The sequence below is a fragment of the Cygnus olor genome, chromosome 1 (assembly GCF_009769625.2).
Source record: "Cygnus olor isolate bCygOlo1 chromosome 1, bCygOlo1.pri.v2, whole genome shotgun sequence".
NCBI classification, from domain to species: domain Eukaryota; kingdom Metazoa; phylum Chordata; class Aves; order Anseriformes; family Anatidae; genus Cygnus; species Cygnus olor.
In genome coordinates this window covers 100,212,391-100,230,284 of record NC_049169.1, presented here as the reverse complement: position 1 = coordinate 100,230,284, position 17,894 = coordinate 100,212,391, and the positions used below count along the sequence as shown (strand labels likewise).

At 38.4% G+C, this 17,894-nt stretch overlaps 1 protein-coding gene across 4 annotated transcripts; it reads right to left on the bottom strand.

Moving 5' to 3' along the window:
- Nucleotides 1–297: 297 nt before the first annotated feature.
- CD86 (CD86 molecule) lies at nt 298–17,606 on the bottom strand. Of its 4 annotated transcripts, XR_005824056.1 has the most exons (9): nt 17,540–17,606; nt 16,206–16,283; nt 13,918–14,253; nt 11,884–11,933; nt 10,169–10,510; nt 5,695–6,006; nt 3,355–3,489; nt 2,437–2,578; nt 342–2,067 (listed from the first exon to the last, which is right to left on the bottom strand). XR_005824056.1 is itself a non-coding variant. In XM_040572708.1 (8 exons), the coding sequence occupies exons 3-8, from the start codon at nt 14,067–14,069 to the stop codon at nt 2,559–2,561; spliced, it is 1,011 nt and encodes a 336-aa protein (XP_040428642.1). In that variant the 5' UTR covers nt 14,070–14,253; nt 16,206–16,283; nt 17,540–17,606; the 3' UTR covers nt 298–2,558. The 4 variants fall into 4 exon arrangements, 3 of the variants coding, with proteins under 3 accessions (XP_040428642.1, XP_040428646.1, XP_040428653.1); XM_040572708.1 differs by having other exon boundaries at nt 298–2,578; XM_040572712.1 differs by having other exon boundaries at nt 342–2,578; nt 13,918–14,072.
- Between the last annotated feature and the right edge of the window lie 288 nt (nt 17,607–17,894).

Genomic DNA, 17,894 nt, shown 5'->3' with positions numbered 1-17,894 from the left:
CTGTAATTTTATATCTTATCTTTGAGGAATATAGGTCAGCAAGTCAAGGATGTATGCATACACAGAGTTGTGCATGTCTATCCAATTCCATGAATGAACATATGAAACATTTAGTCGTATCATTCTTGGTCATTGCAGCAATACTTTTTTATTCACTTGCTTCTGAGAATGAATTCTGGGAGCATTTCCTCCCCTAGGACACAGAATATTCCCCAATACACTGCTTTAATGTCAGGAGAGTAAAACACCAGCACACACACACAAAATAATATATATATATATATCACAAAAATAATACATATATATATATACTTTAATATAATTAAATAACTTTGCTTGCAAATATAAACTCTTACATAAAAATAAAACCTTTGACTTTTCATATAATTTGAATGATACTAATCTGAATGAAAGTATTTGAGGTTAGTGTAAATAGCTTAGTAAACTGACTCCTAAATAGTTTTGCTAACTCAAAAAGACATGCAAATTCTCTTATCCACATGAAAATGGAGGTAAAAACAGGTGGAATCTAGCAATTCTTAACATCATTTAACAGAAAAGAATATTTGTAACTGGCAGTAACGATAGAGAATTTATGTCCATACAGTGCAACTCTGAGCTGAATTTTGTCTTGTGAATGTGATGTTAATGTCCTCATTCTTGTTGAAAATGTCAAGCTTACAAACACAATCAAGACCTCAGAAAAATTTTATCTCAGTTCTGCTGCATTCTTCCTGAAAGATGTCACTGGTGTTAAAGAATATAAAGTGCAAAGATTGTTCAAAATTGCAGAACTAGCACATTTTAAATGAAAGAGAGAATCTGTTCTGAAAGGTAAAACTATACCCTATAGTTGAGCACAGTATCATGTATGTGGATTGCTGCATCTTTACACTTTGAAGCACAATTAAGAAAGCGAGAACATAGTCAACCAAACTGGAACACAACCTACTTATAAAATATGTTTTCAAAATCTGGTTAGCTTAACTTTGTATATCTAAATTTATATTTAGATACATTTAGATAAATTTATATTTAGATGCATTTAGATAAATTTATATAAAAATAAGTGATAACTCACGCTTTAATTTCCTTACATCCACCTGAAAAACCTGCAGTACAGCATCTGGTCAGAATACAGACAAACAAAATGTAAGAGATACTAACCGTCTGGGCATAAGCTCCGATGGTAGTAAAGTAAAGTATTTAAAATAACCATAAATTATATTGAAAACAAATTTTCCTTCAGCTTATTTCTAGTTTCAAATGTCCTATAGGAATTGCATGACTTTTCTCAGAAGGTGGGGAAGTGTCCTGAAGTTCCTCTTTCCAGTGTGGAGTTTTACAAGAAAGTTACTGGTACAAAGCCAAAATGGCTCTGCCCAAAGCATTTATGGCTCATGAGTAATACACTGCCTCTGATCATATTTCCAGCGAGGGTTACAATTCACAGATTGTGGCCCAACTCTTTCTCAATTTTTGAGACATTTCCTTCTGTAACCCACCCTGTTCTGCTTTCTTCATTGACTCTCACTGACAAGATTTAATGATGTTACAGTGCATAATGAAGGGTACAGCAAAAAGGTCACAGGGACCAAACTCAACCATCCAACTGAAGAACTGCACAGGCTTAGGGAATGTTTTGATTTTTAAACAGTTTCTCCTTATGCAGACACTCAGGATTTTTCCAAGTCAGCTCCTGCCCTTAAAAAAGCTGCCACTTAGCTAGTAATAGTAGTGCTGCTAACTGCATAGCAAAGTTTTCTGTGGTCCTGTCAAGACTGTGAAGGAGTCCTAGCAAAAATAAAACGAGTCTATTTTGTCCTTATAACAGTTGGAGCAGCTCCTGTTGTGCTTCTCTGGATATTTGTTACTACTGACAAAGTGGGAAGATCTCTGCCCCTCAGATCTCACCATCCTCCTTCCAGTCTGGTTGCTAAATGCATTGTCTTTGTATCTCTTTGTGCTGGAAGAAAGGAAGAATCCTTCTTCTGTGGGATGTGGATGGCAAGGAGTTCATCTCTTCTTTCCAATTTTAATGGGTAAACTAAATTCAGTTCTTCATTTCTGAGCAGTATCACAGAAGGCAAAAATACATTAGTCCATGTGGCAGTGAAACAAACCACTGGGTGCAGGAAGCTCCAAGGTGGCATTTCCTCTACTCTTTTGTTGTCAGGAGTGCAGGCAGAGTAAGCACACCAAGAGCCAGGAAAATTCATGTGCTTGCCAATGAATTATGTAGAAGACTGAGGAGAGCACTGGCACTTGTTTGGCCAAAAAAACCATTAAATTAGCAGAGTTTTCCCAAAGGGCGAAAGAAAGTCAAACAGACAAACAGAACATTGTACTTGCTCCCATTCTGTAGCAAAAATAAAAGAGAACACTGGATAGTAGGTTTCAGTCATCAAACATGTTGCATGTTGTTCTGCAGAGTACCTGGGGAGGATTCTTGTTCTGGCACAGCATCCGATACTATGGGACCTCAGGCCTCACTGTATGCAGAGATAATTCCCAGTCAATACTCTGGCTGTTGGCCTCCATTTCAAGCTCGATAGCTTCTAGACTGGTAGACTGGCACCTAAAATAAACGAATATGTGATTTACAGAAACATGAGAAATAGGAGCTGAAAAAGTGTTGATAATACATGTCCATTTATCTTAGGATTTGGAAGAAGAATGAGGTTGGCCTCAGGATCTTTGGCTTTGTCAGGAATGAGGACTGACTGTGAGGAATGAATTTCCTTCTTGCTACAAAGGAAGGATAGACTTTGATGCCAACATAAGGGCCCTTTCAGTGCAGAATAAACCCTGGACTGCTGAGACTTAGTGTTGCAACAAAACAAAGAAATGTAAAGCAAAGATCACATTCTGTTCTGGTATAAGACAATTTTTCCAGTCTAGTACTGGGCAGCCTGTGGTGGAGCAATACCTTGGATCCTTCACCTCACTGATGACAGAGATACTTGCATTTGACAGAAGCCTCATCTCATCCTTCCTCCAGCTCCACTTTCCTTATAAATGTTGATGGACGAGAAAGGTTTATAACTTGCCAAATCTAACAATAAGCCATTAAAAAATGAAACTGCAGGAAAAAATGGTACGCTTGGCCGTGACAGTTTCACACAGCACAAAGAAGAGGGACAAGTGGTTACAGGAGGAGATAAGAGAAAGATGTTTGGATATGCTGGATAGACTAAATTGTTGCAGGAACTAAATTGTCCAAGGAAGTTTAACTTAAGTCCAGCATAAAAGCCAATTTTCTGTCAGCAGCTATACATAGGTAAAGGGTTCATTACAAAGAGCAAAGCCTGTGACTTACGGGAAAGTAGAGCTGAATGAGAAGTAATTACTTACTCTGGCTGGTAGATGAGATATTTCTGTTCTTCTTCAATATCACAAAACCCAGAAGAAATGTGATCAGTATAATTGCAGCTATAAGTGGGCCAAAGAAATTTACCTTCACTTGTTCCATTTCTTCACTCTGTATCTCTAAATAAGAAAACAGAGGACATGCACACAACAAAGATTTAATTTGGTGACAATTAGCTTAACCAATCTAACTCAAAATTATGTGAATTAAAAGTTTAGGGAAAGGCCCTCAGTATCCTTTGCTTTTACAGTACTTTAATAATGTTAAATAATCACTATCTATACAGCTTTATTTCCATTTCCAATAACCAGCAAGTCCACCAAGGCTAAATGACATCAACAACAGTAAGGCAAAGTATTATTTCTGAAGTTTGGGTAACATGAGAAATCAGCAGCTTGATTAATACAAGAGCCTATGGGGCCACTGTTGTGCTACTGTAACTCTGCTACTGTGTGAATTTCAAGAACCTGGGATTTGTTACTATTTGGTATCTCTTGGAACTGATGATTGAAGCCTAATGAAAAGCCATAAGAGATGTGAAAGAAGCAAGGAATTCAAGGGAGTTTCCCTCTATTTCTGATTATTGTGCTTTTGAGGTCTTGGTTGCTAGGGATAGCAACAAACACAGCTTCAGTTGTCACCAAACAAAGTTGTTTTTTATCTAGAATTGCTGGTTTCTTACCCACCATCACTGTTTATCAGGTGGCTACTTTCATAAAGCAAGGGAGGAGAGAATTGAATAGGGAAGAGGGGGATGCACAATTATGGCTAATACAATTGATGTTAATACTCTTGAGCAACATGCAGGCTGTGCAAACTTTAGAAGATTTCTGAATTGTATTTTAATGTTATTTACAAATCCTTTAATGTAAGGACATCAGAGGCAGTTTACTATATATAGCACTGATGACTTAACCCTTTAGCTGAAGATAAATGAAGAAAATTGCTCTGTGGAACTTCTTTAGGAACGAGTTGCAAGCCTCTTATACATCTGCAGTAAGTGTTAAGTAGGGAAGCCTGTACTTCCCTAGCAGGCTTTCTCTTGCAATGCTACCAGTCTCTCTGGGCTCCGTGTTCCTGTCAGTTGAAGCACAGCTTCAATACTAAAGGAGATGTGCAAGGCAAATTACCAAAGTGGGAAGCATCTTTATTTTGATGTGTTTGTGCTATGGCTTATGAACAAAAAATAATAAATAAATAACAAAATAAAAGTCAAAGGATGTTGGATGTTTTCCTATCCCGAGCGATAAATAAAATATATTTTTATTCGAAAGAAAGGATCATTCATATGGAACCCTGATCCATGAGGGCTCACTGTGGCATACAGTATTCAGCTAGAAAAGTGAAAGTAGCAAACTGTGAGGCAGACAAATACCTAAACACAACTGACACTGTAGTCATTAATACATCAGGGAATGTTCAGGATGGCACAGAACATACATATCTTACAAGAGGTGTCTTAAAAAAAAACAAACACACACACACAAAAAAAAAAACACACAATCCCAGAGAAAAAAAATCCCTAAATGGTCATTTTGGAATACACACTCTATATGCCAAATGTTATGAAAACCACCAGAAATGCTTCCAAGACCGGTCAAGGTTTCATGGTCTTTACACTTAAGCTCAGCACAGTCTATTTGGCAGTTTGTGAGCTAAATTTGGTCCAAGGGTCTCTTCTGTTCAGCCTTCAGCCTCTCTATCAAGAGAGATTAGGAATAGCAGCTCAAGCACTTTAACATCAGAAAAACAAAACAAAACATATTTACTGTGAGGGTGGTCAAACATTGGAACAGTTTGCTGAGAGAGGTTGTGGAGTCTCCGTGATGGGAGATACTTAAAACCAACTGGATGAGGCCCTGAGCTACCTTACTGACCCTGTTTTGTGTGGGGTGATCTCCAGGTGTTTCTTCAAACCTCAGCAGTTCTCTGATTCTGTGATACAGCTACCTCTATCTTAACAGCGAAATGTCACCTTCAGAGACTGGTTGAAGCCTAATACAGGCATCCAGGTTGCTTTGTTGCTGCAGCAGCATTTAGGGAAGGGATGAACATCCCCTTTTCTAAACAGTGTAGCAGTAGTCTTCCTTCCCTGTGCCAACTCCCTGCTCTAATAAGGCTTCCCATGGAAAGATAAGGAGAAGGAATTTGGTGGCCATGGCTATCAGCGAACAGGATGGCGAACATACAACCCTTGTACTAGACCATACTGCTGCTTAGAGTTTATTCTCTGCCTTGACTATGCTGCCATCTGTGATCATTTCTACTGCAGTGTTCCCATCTCCTACCCATGCAAAAATCAGAACTGACAAATGAAAACTCACCTATGGCTAGTGGTGCTGAGACAAGGCTCCCCGGCTCCTCTCTAAGGTGAAGTAAGCAGCTAATATTAGTGAGGACGTTTGTAGGAACTGTGATATTCAGCTTGCTGGTAACATTGTACAGCTTTGTTACAGCATCCTGTGAGACATCCATGTGATGTATATGCCTATTTGTTGTGTTTTCATATGAAATTAGCCAAATCATCTGCCTGGGTTCCGGATAACCTCCGCTGGAAGAACAGGAAAGATTCAAGTTTTCTTTGGGCTTTAGTTCCCCCGTGGGTAGCTGTGTTATCTCAGGTTGACTATAGTTGGCTGAAACAGAGCAAAGAAAAAGCATCATGAGTTGGACACACCATATCTTGTGACAGTTCCTGTCAATTATTTGAGATTTTCAGGCATAATCAAATCTAAACAATCTTCCCAGAAAAGCAATGTGGGTCCCAAGAAAGGTTTGTTATATTTTTGTTGCACACAGTGACTTGCTTCTCCTTCTCCTTGGGACTTTTCAATGACATAGGTCAGATCAGCCAGAGAGTGGGCCTCCATCTCTCCCATCTTCTGTAGACCAATTGACACTTCAGAATAATCAAACCTGGCCAGCTTGCAGGCCTGCTTAAGCACAAAATGGGAATGAGATAGTGGTATCTACTCTCAACTTCCTGATTAATTAAGAGTTAAAATACAGACCTCTAATTTTGAAATGTGTGGAAATAAATTATCTGAGGGATTTCAGATGGGGTAAGTTGAAGGTCCAGTGTTGTCATGGGTAGACACATCCTTGGTGTCTGTCAGTATTATGAGTGATTGTTTTGCAGCTCAAAGAAATTCACTCATCTTAACTTGAAATGTAGGCCTCCCTTAGCTCAGCTTACAATGTGGAAGTGACTACAGTACAGGTTTTTTTACTCTGTGACACTGGATACTCATCCCAATCAATGAAAAACAAGCCTGTTGCTTTAAAAAGCCAAGTTTCCAAGGCAAGAAAGAATTGGTGAAAAGGGACTGGAAAGAACTGTACAAACATAAAGTATGAAGGATAAGCAGGAGCTTTTAACGAAAACAAAAAAGTACCAGGCTCAGGACTTAACTATCTCAGTGTCAAAGCATTTTAGTGCTAAATACAACATGGAGAAATATTGGAGATGGGACAAAATATTCTTAGAAAAATATGAGCCTAAGGGGGGTCTGACTTTTCTACATACATGCTCAAAGTGTTGGATCCGTGCTGTAATCCTTGCCCCAGTGAATCCTTAATGTGGCTGGAGGAAGAAATATGATCACAGAATGTTATGGATTGGAAGGGACCTTGAAAGATCACCCAGTCCAATCCCTCTGCTGGAGCAGGAACACCTAGATCAGGTCACACAGGAACGCATCCAGGTGGGTTTTGAATGTCTCCAGAGAAGGAGACTCCACAACCACCCTGGGCAGTCTGTTCCAGTGTTCTGTCACCCTCACCATGAAAAAGTTTTCTCTCATATTTAAGCAGAACCTCCTATGTTCCAGCTTGCACCCATTTCCCCTTGTCCTATCATTAGATGTCATCAAGAAGAGCCTGGCTCCATTCTCCTGACACTCACCCTTTACGTACATTTACAAACATTAATAAGGTCACCCCTCATTCTCCTCTTCTCCAAGCTAAAATCATGTTGCTTTTGTTTGTTCTATGCCAGTACACACGGAGACAGATTTATTCTAGTCAATTAAATGCCTGGAAGAGTCCAGAGGAAAAAAAAACCAAAACATATTGTTTACACCCTAAAATTTAGTTAAGTCGTCCCTTGGGAGGGTTCAAGCCTCCTTTTTCTCCTCAAGGTCTGACTTGCTTATCTGACTGCCCACTTGAGCTCCTGGTCTGGAATATTTATTCTTAGCATTTTATGGGGAGGGCAGAAAGGTAATCCAGGGTTGTGAAACTTGCTGTATCATCCAAGTGATTTAAGAGTTTCAATCTTATTGACAGTAAAGAACTAGAAATAGTGGAATATACCCTTATCAAAGCACTTTCATTTTCATGTCTTCTGGAAGGGAAGCTTAATTTACTGAAAAGCGATGATGCTTGCATGCAGAGTGTGCGCTACTTATGTGTGAGTTTTGTATCTGGATTGCTAACAGAAAAGCATGTTTCAGGACAATATTTGTAATTAAAGACGACATCTTCCAAGTAGGCTACCTCAAGACCTAGCAGATCCATCAGGCCTTTATTATTTTTCCCAATGACTTAATCACCCTACCTGGTTTTGTTTCTGCATCCTAAAGTGACAATGCAGCTTACTCATTTGCTTCCCAGCCACTGACTTTTTTTATATCTTCAATGAATTAATTAGCCTTTTTTAATATGTAATATTTTATGTATATCTTGGGTTCCCATACTCTGAAAACAAGACTCTTTACAGTATTCTTTGTTAAAAAGTATTTGATTCATCTTTCAACGTCTCTAGTCGGACAGTATTTTCTCCCAGCCCTCAGATAATTCTAGTAGAGCTGTTGTTCATGCTTTTAAGCTTTTCAACATTCCTTCTATAAAATGAGGACACAAACTGCAGTCTGTATTCTGGCATTGGTTTTACCATCAAGAATTTGAAGAGAGCCTATTTTGAAATAGCTTTCCTAGTCTTAACTTCTTCCCTTATTGATCCATCCAGAGTAAGCACTACAGACAGGCTGTAGCAGAAACATCAGAATTTCCAGTTAAGCAGCTTGTCCACAAAATCCCTACCTTATCTGTTTTAAGAGCCAAAGTTTTCCATTATGAAGCCCACCTTTTCTGGAGAATGATCTGTGTTCATTGTTCTTATACAAATCATCTTGGCTGTATAAAATTCATATAATATACATACCTTTACCTATGTATTGTCCTTATGTAATATATATAAACTAGATGTATAAACTACATTAGAAGGTGCTTTGGTATTTTGGAATAGGTTTGGTCACCAAGTGGTCTAGATAGTTTTCTGTGACTGTCCTTTCATTCCTGTACAGTAGTCAAACTTTCTTATGTCCGTTTTAAGTGTGAAACTCCATAATACAAAAAAGTTTCCTATGCATGCTGTAAGTTTCTAGTTAAGAAACAGTAGATAAGCACAGGCACATTTCAACATCTGTTTTTTTTTTTTAAATTTTAATATTTTTATTTTAATATTTTTTATTTTAATATGTTTTTATTCACATGGAATTTTATACTGTTCCTTCCTTTGGGAGCTTTTTGAACAGAAAGTTATTTGAAAGAAACAGAAAGTTATTTGAAAGAAACACAGCAGCAAATAGTGTAAAAAAACCTTCCTAAATTAAAGGTTTGGAAAAGTTTTAATGCTTATGTATGAGACTTCTGTAACATGTTGAATTAATTGAATGGTTGATGCTAAGCAGCTCTTAAATTAGAGGTCTTGATATTGAGTGCCAATTATGAGTTCTGAAAGTTTGCTGAAAATACTCATCATGTAAATAAATTCTGGGAGAATCAGAATTAATCTTGACTTTCTGTTTGTGGATTACATCTGCCGGTAGCACAATGCTAAACAGGCTCAGAAGTCTTGGTACTCTGTTTCTGGCTGCTGTTACACATGGCCTATTCTCTTTTGAAGCAGTATTCTGAGGCCTGAGAACACCAGTGGAAGTTAGAAGCTCTTATTACTAATGACTACTGCTATACTAGTGGTAGAGAAAACAGCCACATGAACAAAGGTTACCAGGACAGTAATTTAAAATAGAAAGACATTATGAAAATATATTAGGAATTACTAAAAATATTAGAAAATATTAGGAAAATATTGCTTCCTCACTGAACCCCATCCCTCTAAAGATTTTCTGTCCTTTATGAAAGAAATTGGGTTAAGTCTCATCAATGCCTGCATTTTTTCTTCAGAGATATTTTCAGTCCTCCCTTAACCGAGCATATGATTTTCTACTCCTCCACATATGAGCTGCTCTTTTCTTCATTTTCCCTACAATTTATATCCTCATAAAATAGCTGGGTGTTTGCAGAGATCTTTTTATGTTTCAATTGTGATTTACCACCAACAATGCTAATACTATGTTTTAGCAGTAAATGCTAATACTACTGTTTGTAATAGAAGACAGTGCATCCAATGCAAATAAAAAATGTATTTTCTGGGGTCCTAAAAGACATAAAACTTGTAGGAAGCAACACAAAGAAGGCAGAATGATTTTCACTATAAAATGTGATAGGGTGGGAGTCAGGGTTGTTCAATGTTGAGCAAATTATTTCTTCATTTTCTACTTCTTCTGATTGCTTCCACCACAGTACTACTAATTCAGAGCTAGCTAATTCAGAACTGAGGATTTTCTATTGAGAATGCTATTCAGAAATTCTGCTCCAGTGCAGGTACATCTCCGGTGGCTTGGGGATACAACCAGACATTTCTGGACTAAACAAAGTGACAGAACCAACCAACCAATCAACCAACCAGCCACCACCAACAGAAACAGATGTCAATTAGCAGTGATTACTTACCAATGATGCTCAGTGAACACTCAGATGTGTGTATGACCTTTGGTGATCCTTTGTCTCTGTGCTGTATAATACATGTATACTGTCCCTCATCCATAATCCCTGCATTTAACAACTGCAAGGTCCATTTGTCCATATCCATCTTGGTGCGATTTATGTATTTAGGACTAAGGTTGTCATGTTTTTCCTGGCCATAGTATACTTCATGCACCACTTCAGCAGCACCTTTTTGCCAAAAAACTCTTAAATCCTTTACGTCAGTTTTCTGAGAGTTTGTAAAATAACAAGACAGGTATGCAGTGTGATTGAAAAATGACTTCACCTGATGCCCACTGGCAGTAATACCTTAAACAAAGAAAGATAAGAAATTAAGATTTCCATCAGCTGAAAAAGAACACCAAGTATTTGAAGTCACAGAGGCAACGCAATGACAATAGCAACAAACCCACCAGCATTTATACGCAAATTCTCCCACTAGGTGTGAGAGGATACATACTTCTTCAAACTGACACACTTAGTCCTGTGGAGTTCAGGTCATAAAACTGTTACCTATATTCTTATATTACTATATATATTACTTATATACTATATTATTCTATATTATTATACTATGTTATCCTATATTATTATACTATATTATTCTATATTACTTATATATTTATATTACTGTTACTTCCTATATTTCACTTTCCAAGGAAGGCCTACCTTACAGAGGTTGCCAGCAGACAAAAGGTCAAGAGTCCTTGTATGTGTATGTAATGAGATTTTGTCACAAAGGAGATAGTTGCATAATTTCTTTTCTGAAAGTTAAGTTCATTCTCTTCATAGAACAACACAGCATTACAGTTTTGAAGAAAATGAAAAGTGCACGCTGTGTGGTAAATATTGGTGTCTGAGGATAATATGACCAGAAGGTCAGAAACAGGTAAACACTTTCTGTCTCACTGAAGAATTAATCTAGAGTTTAATGACAAATTAAATGTCAGATTTAACTGTTCCGTAATTAATGTAGAATGTAATGGCAAATTAAATGTCAGATTTAACTGTTCTGTTGCTGATCTTGTCAAGAGAAATAGTCAATAAACACAATTATGTCTTCATGCAACAAAAGTATATACTGTTATTACACAGGGGATGATTTTTCTCCCACTTTCATCACAGCATGTATCCACTGTTATTATGGGTGTTGATGGGCTGGGAGAACAGTCTTTCCTTGCAATGAAAAATGCAGTCCTTTGTCCAAGAAGATGCAAACACCTCTGCTGTGTTAAAAAGGAGGAGGATATTCACAGTCTCTCTCTCTCCCAAAGCAAAGTTTTCACTGCCTTTCTGGAGCACCAGACCGCAGAGTGATCTCCACAGCTGCCGAAAACTCCAGTTGTTCCTTATCAAACTGTCCATTATCAGTTTAATACTGCTGTCCTCTATGTTATACAGAGGTGATATACACACATTTTTAAAGATCGATTTAAATCGAAAATTTAAGAGCAACATAAAATATGTGTAATGTAAAGATATAAACCTGGAGAAAATACTTACTAGATATTTAATAGAGTCTCTGCACACAATTTAAATACATGTCACATAGGTTCTGTGACTTTGATTGTACAACTGGAATGTTTAATTACTTATATGGAATGAGTTTCTGAGTAGATGAAAATGTATAGCAGGACACAAGTAATCAAAACAGGTTTTACAATTTAAAATGTGCCTCTTACCTGGGAGAAGTATTATTGCATGAAGAAAGAATATGCAGACCTCCATGATGCTGTAAGAAGGAAGAATTAAGCAAGTATTTTAGAGGTTGAAAACACTCCAATACCTTCTCAAGTACTCTCAAAGAAGTGGTAAAACAGGAAGTTTTCAAAGTGATTTTTGAGAAAGTTAATCTCATATTTTCCCACTGACTGGTGGAAGTATTTCCGTATTCTTCATAGCCTTCAGCAACAAGAATCATCCTATGACAGACCTCTGGTTTACAAAGAAAGCGATGAGGTTCAAAATTACTGCAGATAGGATATGCTATGGGAAGAACACGGAGCCTCTGAGCTGCAAAGGGCAGGATGAATACCTAGAATGTCTGGCAGAGAGGAAAGAGGAAAGGGGAGCATGCTTGCCCTTGGCTGTGCGGGGAAGAAGATGGGGTAACTGAAAGTAGAAGGGGAAGAAAGTGACACAGAAGGAGGAGGTGGGGGAGACAGCACGATGATGTCAGCTACCAGAATAGATGAAATGTGTGACCTTTAGTTTTGCAACAGGAACCTATCCTTCACTACAGTAAAAGACAACTGAGAGTAATCCTATGTGGTTTGAAGAGCTGAGGCTACATATCACACAGTTAGCTAAAGAAAAACTAATATCTCTTTAGAGACAAACAAAACAAACAAAAAAAACAACAACAAAAAACCTATGAATTCTCTTATAAGCAAAACACTTCTATGACTGCTTGGGTTCACATGATGTAAGGGCCTTTAATCCTGTTTAACATCCTGGGCCCTTTTCCCACGTCTTTCTCATTTATTGGTGAGAGAGCAGCTCCTTCATCTGACTGGCTTGTGGCTGCTGGTTAGCAGCACCTTTGTCTATCTCCTGTGCTATTTCCATGTATTTGGGAGAAGTCTCCACATCACCCCATTCAAAACGTCCATCGCTTTCCTGAACGATTCAGAGAATCCTCTTTTGGTGGAGCAGATGTAAAACTCTTCAGCTCTTACAATATTTAAAAACAGCGAGACAGCTGTCTGCTGTCCTGACTGGTAGCATAGCTTTCTGATGGTTTCCAATTTTTTGTCAGGTTTTATATTAAGCTTGTACACTTTGGTCTTTACCTTTACCCATATCTCTGGGAGCGCAAGTCTCTTTTTCTGTTTAACACAGAATTTCTCTCTGTCAGCTGTTTTTTTTTTTTTTTTTTTTTTTTTCTGGAATGTACTGTGAAACACACAGCTATGAATTACATTTTTCTAGATTCAGACTGCCTTTTCTTAGGAAAGAGGAGAACGAATCCTAAGTGTGTCAGGGTATAAAAAATTTTCTTTGTGATCAGCAAGACTCACTGATTTCGTCCTCAGAAGAGGAAAGGGGGCTCATGCAGAATCCATTGCTGTAAACAGAGATCATTCTCTTTCTGCTCCAGACTACAAGGGCACAAAACATCCTGCTACGTGGTGGCAACTTTTATTGAGCAATTTTCCACCTAGGTTGGGTCCCACCAAATTAAACCACACAACTGATTGCCTAAACTGCCTGATTGCCTTTGGACTATGCTCTTAGTCATACGGACTGAATTTTTGGGTAGACCTGTGTGGAGCCAGGAGCTGGACTCAATGATCCTTGCGAGTCCCTTCCAACTCAGGATATTCTGTGTTTCTATGATTCTAAATAAAATTGCCCGTGCAAAGTCATAGAAACCTACAGAAAGTCCTTCTCAGCAGGCATATTTCTTTCCTGTGAACAAGAATTTTTGCTTCCAGTCAAATAATAATAAAAAAAACCAAACATGATAGCCCTATTTTTTTTTTGATCCAGGGCAGGTTCATAAGAGGAGGGCTTAAAACAATTTGGTGACTGGAAACATAAATGGAAGAGAGAGAGTATACTGCTATAGCAAGACGTGTTGCAATGACTGTCTCAGAGCAGCAAAGACCAAAACCAGAAGTGAAAATAAGAGAGAGAGAAATAAAACCCAGGGGAAAAAAAAAAATACCACCATCACCATCAACAAAAAACGCACAACAGATAACACTCCTTGCCTTTCTTTATGGGTTAGAATTGGAGCTGAGGACAGAAGTCTCAAAGGTCCCACAGCCTTTGTCTGTGGCTGTTGTCTTCCAGGTGGTGTGTTGCTGGGGATGGCTGCACGATGAAGGATCCTGGGAGTCTGCAGAGGGACATACCTCCACATACCCTGGAGAGGGAGGTCACTGAGTGTGGCAAACCGCTTCTCTTACATGAGCTACTTTAGAGGTAGTTGCTGAATCATGAAGTGGGACAGAAAAAACTTCAGTGCTGTGAACAGCTTCTCTTCCTTTTTTTACAGGATGCCTTTAATCAGCTGATGCAACTCCTTGGAGGCAGTCTCCAGAAGACTGTGGGGAGGAAGAGGAATTAAACAGTCTCTGTGATGGCTACTTATATGATTTCTTAGGCATTTTCAAGGACGGTTTCAGTACAAATTCTGTGCTCGATTCTCTTTTACAACTTCAGGCCATTGAAAGAATGGCTATGTCCCAGAATTATTAAGGAGTCAAAAGGGACCAGGTAAGAGGGGAAAGATGGATTCTGCTTCATGGCATGGCCCACTACTGGCAAATGGTGGAGAAGGAACTGCCCCACTTTGTGGCCATGGCCCAGTGCACAAGCACTACACTTCAGAGCATTGTGCCTCTGTGTACCTGGCACTTTTTCAGGATGCTAGTGACAACTGATGAGTTAGGAGTGCTTTGAAGACCCAGGGCTTAAAAAAATCATCTCTGACATTCAGAAGTATATGAGGTTGGTCCTCAGGGAGGTAAACATATTTCCTTGCTAAATAAGTGCTACAGAAAAGGCACTATATGGCAAGTGTTTTTCTTGCCTTTTGAAGCTCTGTCAGCCATTCCCAGAGGTGCCCTCATGACTCAGGATTACAAACCATGTGTGGATGTCAGAGATGAAAAATGGAGACGTATTTTAATTGAAATTATGTCAGTATGCACCAGTAGTTGCATTCAGCTCTTTATTTACTGAAAGGAGAAGAAACCATATGAGTACATGTACTTTAGTGGCCCTATTCATGACTGCTTTTATTTTGGCTAAAGCAGTTTGAGAGGAGTCATGAGGCAGCTCCCATTTGGCTGAATACAAGGGGATTTCCTCCCTGAAGAACTCTAAGATAGAGGTTTGGGAAAAAGAGGTGACTTTGCTCATTTTACTTTTGAGGTAACTGCAAGAAAGCCCTCTGGGACTTGTTTTGAAATTGGTTTGTGCTTTCTGTTTCTTCTCCCTCTAAATTCAGCGTGTAATATATGCAAATTGAAGCATCATAGACAATAGTTTCACCCCCCGTCCTTTTTTGCCTGGGTTTTCATTTGCTCTGTTTTCCCATTTTCACTTTTGGACGTAGTCATTGTCTTTTGAAAGATACTGTCAAATCTGTGGTCTTTGACTCATAAACTCCTTCAGTTCCTTTCAAAATTTACTTTTAAAGAGTATCTAAGAACATGCAGTTAGTTTATTTTATGACATCAGGTACATATCTTCCATGGGAAGACTCTCCTCCCCCTTATTTCACCATGATCTCAAAACAAAACTGTCCACTAAACTAGTAACCTAGTCTTTTGACTTTTCTTGAGTAGGGAATTTTTTAAAAAATTTCCATGCTGTGCAACACTGAGTAGCTCCATGAGCAGTGTTGTGAGCCTCCTGAAGACATCTGTGACTAAGATTTTTTATCACTGACATGAAAGCTATCCTAGAGACTTCTAAATAAAATTGTGCTCAAATGCATTTATCAGCCTTCTCCTTTGTTGGAAACACAGGATGATTTGAGCAAGTGTTATCAAGGGATAGAAAAACTTAAGGAAATTCCTTTAACATGGCAAAGTCTGAGAATGGTAGGATTCCCTCCACCCAAGTACTCAGACATACAATATAAATATCTAGAATGAACATTTTTTAAAACATACCATTGCCCAGGCAACTTAATGTTTCCTATGTATTTCTCCATAAAGAAAGTGTCACTGTTGTAATCAATTACTATTTTTTTTTATTGCTTATTCTCTTTTAGAAAATTATTTTACTCTAAGTTAAGTTTGTAAATGCTGGATTTGTTTAATTATACTGTTGTTACATTCTAAAAAAGTCTGTCTCCACAATTCTCGATTTACGAATGCATTTTGTTTTCCTTCCCACTATCCCCTCTTTCAGTAACATTCTTTCATTATTACCATATTCAGAGAACTATGACTTTCTCTATAATTCTGGGATCACTTTGCTCTAACACCCACAATCTGGTCTTTTAATAGCAATGAAACGACACCAATTATTATTTAAATAATACCTTTGGTCCAAAGATCTTGGAGCATTCCACTGCCTCTGCAAACAGAATTCTTCATCCACAACTAAAGGAAAAGTATCTCTGAAAGAGAGCACAGAGACTGCCTAACAATGCTCAGTCCCACAGCACAAATCACAGGACACAAACAAGTACTCCACGTAACTGAAACTGTGGGGGGAATTTGAAGGGGAAGAACATCATCAACCAGAATAAGACATTCATTGGAATTAGCCATGGTGTTTGCTCTGAGTTCCACCTACAGGTCAGGCTGACATGTTTTTCCACACTCTAGGCTATACCTGGCCACAGAATCGACAAATCTGTTGAACCACCTCTCCTGCAACACAGGTAACCACATGAGGTGACGTCTGTCCTCCTTTCCCAGCCTCTGCCCTTGTTTGACATTAGTCATACAAACTTCTCAGCTGGGAAGTAACAAGTGGCTGATTCACTTCTCCATAGTTCATACTAACCTGTTTGACTGTGCAAGAAAACAGAAGGAATGCACCCCTGTTCCCACACAGGTCACAACTTAGAGATGGCAACTGCTTAACAGATTAGTAAGCTTCTGGAGTTTCCTCAAGAGTCAGAAGAGGGAGTAAGAAGAGGAAATTCAGATGCTCACTCACAGGCTGTCCCTCTTCTAAGACTTCTACAAGGGACACTTTGCCTGGAAATGCTAAGTTAATGGGTTGGTGTTAGGGCTAAAGCTCTCAGCTCAAGTCAGGGCTATACAGGGTGTCACAGGCACAACCTCAAATAACAGTTTTCTGGGCACATCTGATGGCAAGATAAAGGCTATATACAAAAGAATAAATTCATGATTGATTCCTAACATATACCCAAGTATGCCTAACAAGGATTACCAGCCATGCAACATATTATATATTTGGTCCTCAGGTATTATATGCTTAATTTTTAATAAATCTCTTTAAAAAACAGCTGTGTGTATGATGCAAACCTCATTCTGCTTCTTAAATGGGAGCATCACTGGTCAGGAACTACCTTTTTCTTCTTGCAATAAATTAATCTCAATTATTAAATTAAGATGTGATGTTCAGAAGTGCAGGTAAATGAGCCAAGCTCTACTACTCCCAGTTCTAGTGCAGAAATCACTCTAGGGATACGTATTTATTTTCTCATGGTGTTTCTTACGGCACATTAACTGATTTACAAAGCTAAAGGAAGAGGTTTTGGATTCCTTCCCCCAGCCACCAAAATTACAGTAGTTAAGAGGAAAGGACCCAAGTCTCCTACCTACTGGTGTAAAATAATATCACCATCTTCATAATGCGCATAATGAGAAAACATCCCGCTGATCTACATTATTTTCTTACCCAGTTTCTGGTTATATATGTCCTGCCCTAGGAGTTAAGAAATATTGTGCTGATGGCACTATAAAATGGGCTCTGTCTCTTTCTGTTATAGATTGGTCAACTTGCTCTGGGGAATAAGAGATGTGTGTGAAGCTGCTATGATTACCAGCTGTGATTCAAATGAAATAGAGAACAGCTGTGGAGTTACTTTACTAATAGAAACTTAATCTTACAAGTGTATGCTCTTATTTGGTTATAGGAGTGTTACAAAGGCTTGCCTCAGTAACTGCTCAAATCTATCAAATAACTAAAGGAGGTGAAAGTCAATTGAAAGCATTATCACAATACTAGGGAGTACCCTATTTCTTTCTCTAAG

Bases quoted from the DNA above. Each gene is read 5' to 3' on its own strand.
- CD86 (XM_040572708.1), bottom strand. From the start codon at position 14,069: ATGTGGAGGTATGTCCCTCTGCAGACTCCCAGGATCCTTCATCGTGCA. The intron at 11,934-13,917 runs GCAAGGAGTGTT...TCCTTCTTACAG, and splicing joins ATTCTAACCCATAAAGAAAG to CATCATGGAGGTCTGCATAT. The intron at 2,579-3,354 runs GTAAGTAATTAC...CGTTTATTTTAG, and splicing joins TATCTCATCTACCAGCCAGA to GTGCCAGTCTACCAGTCTAG.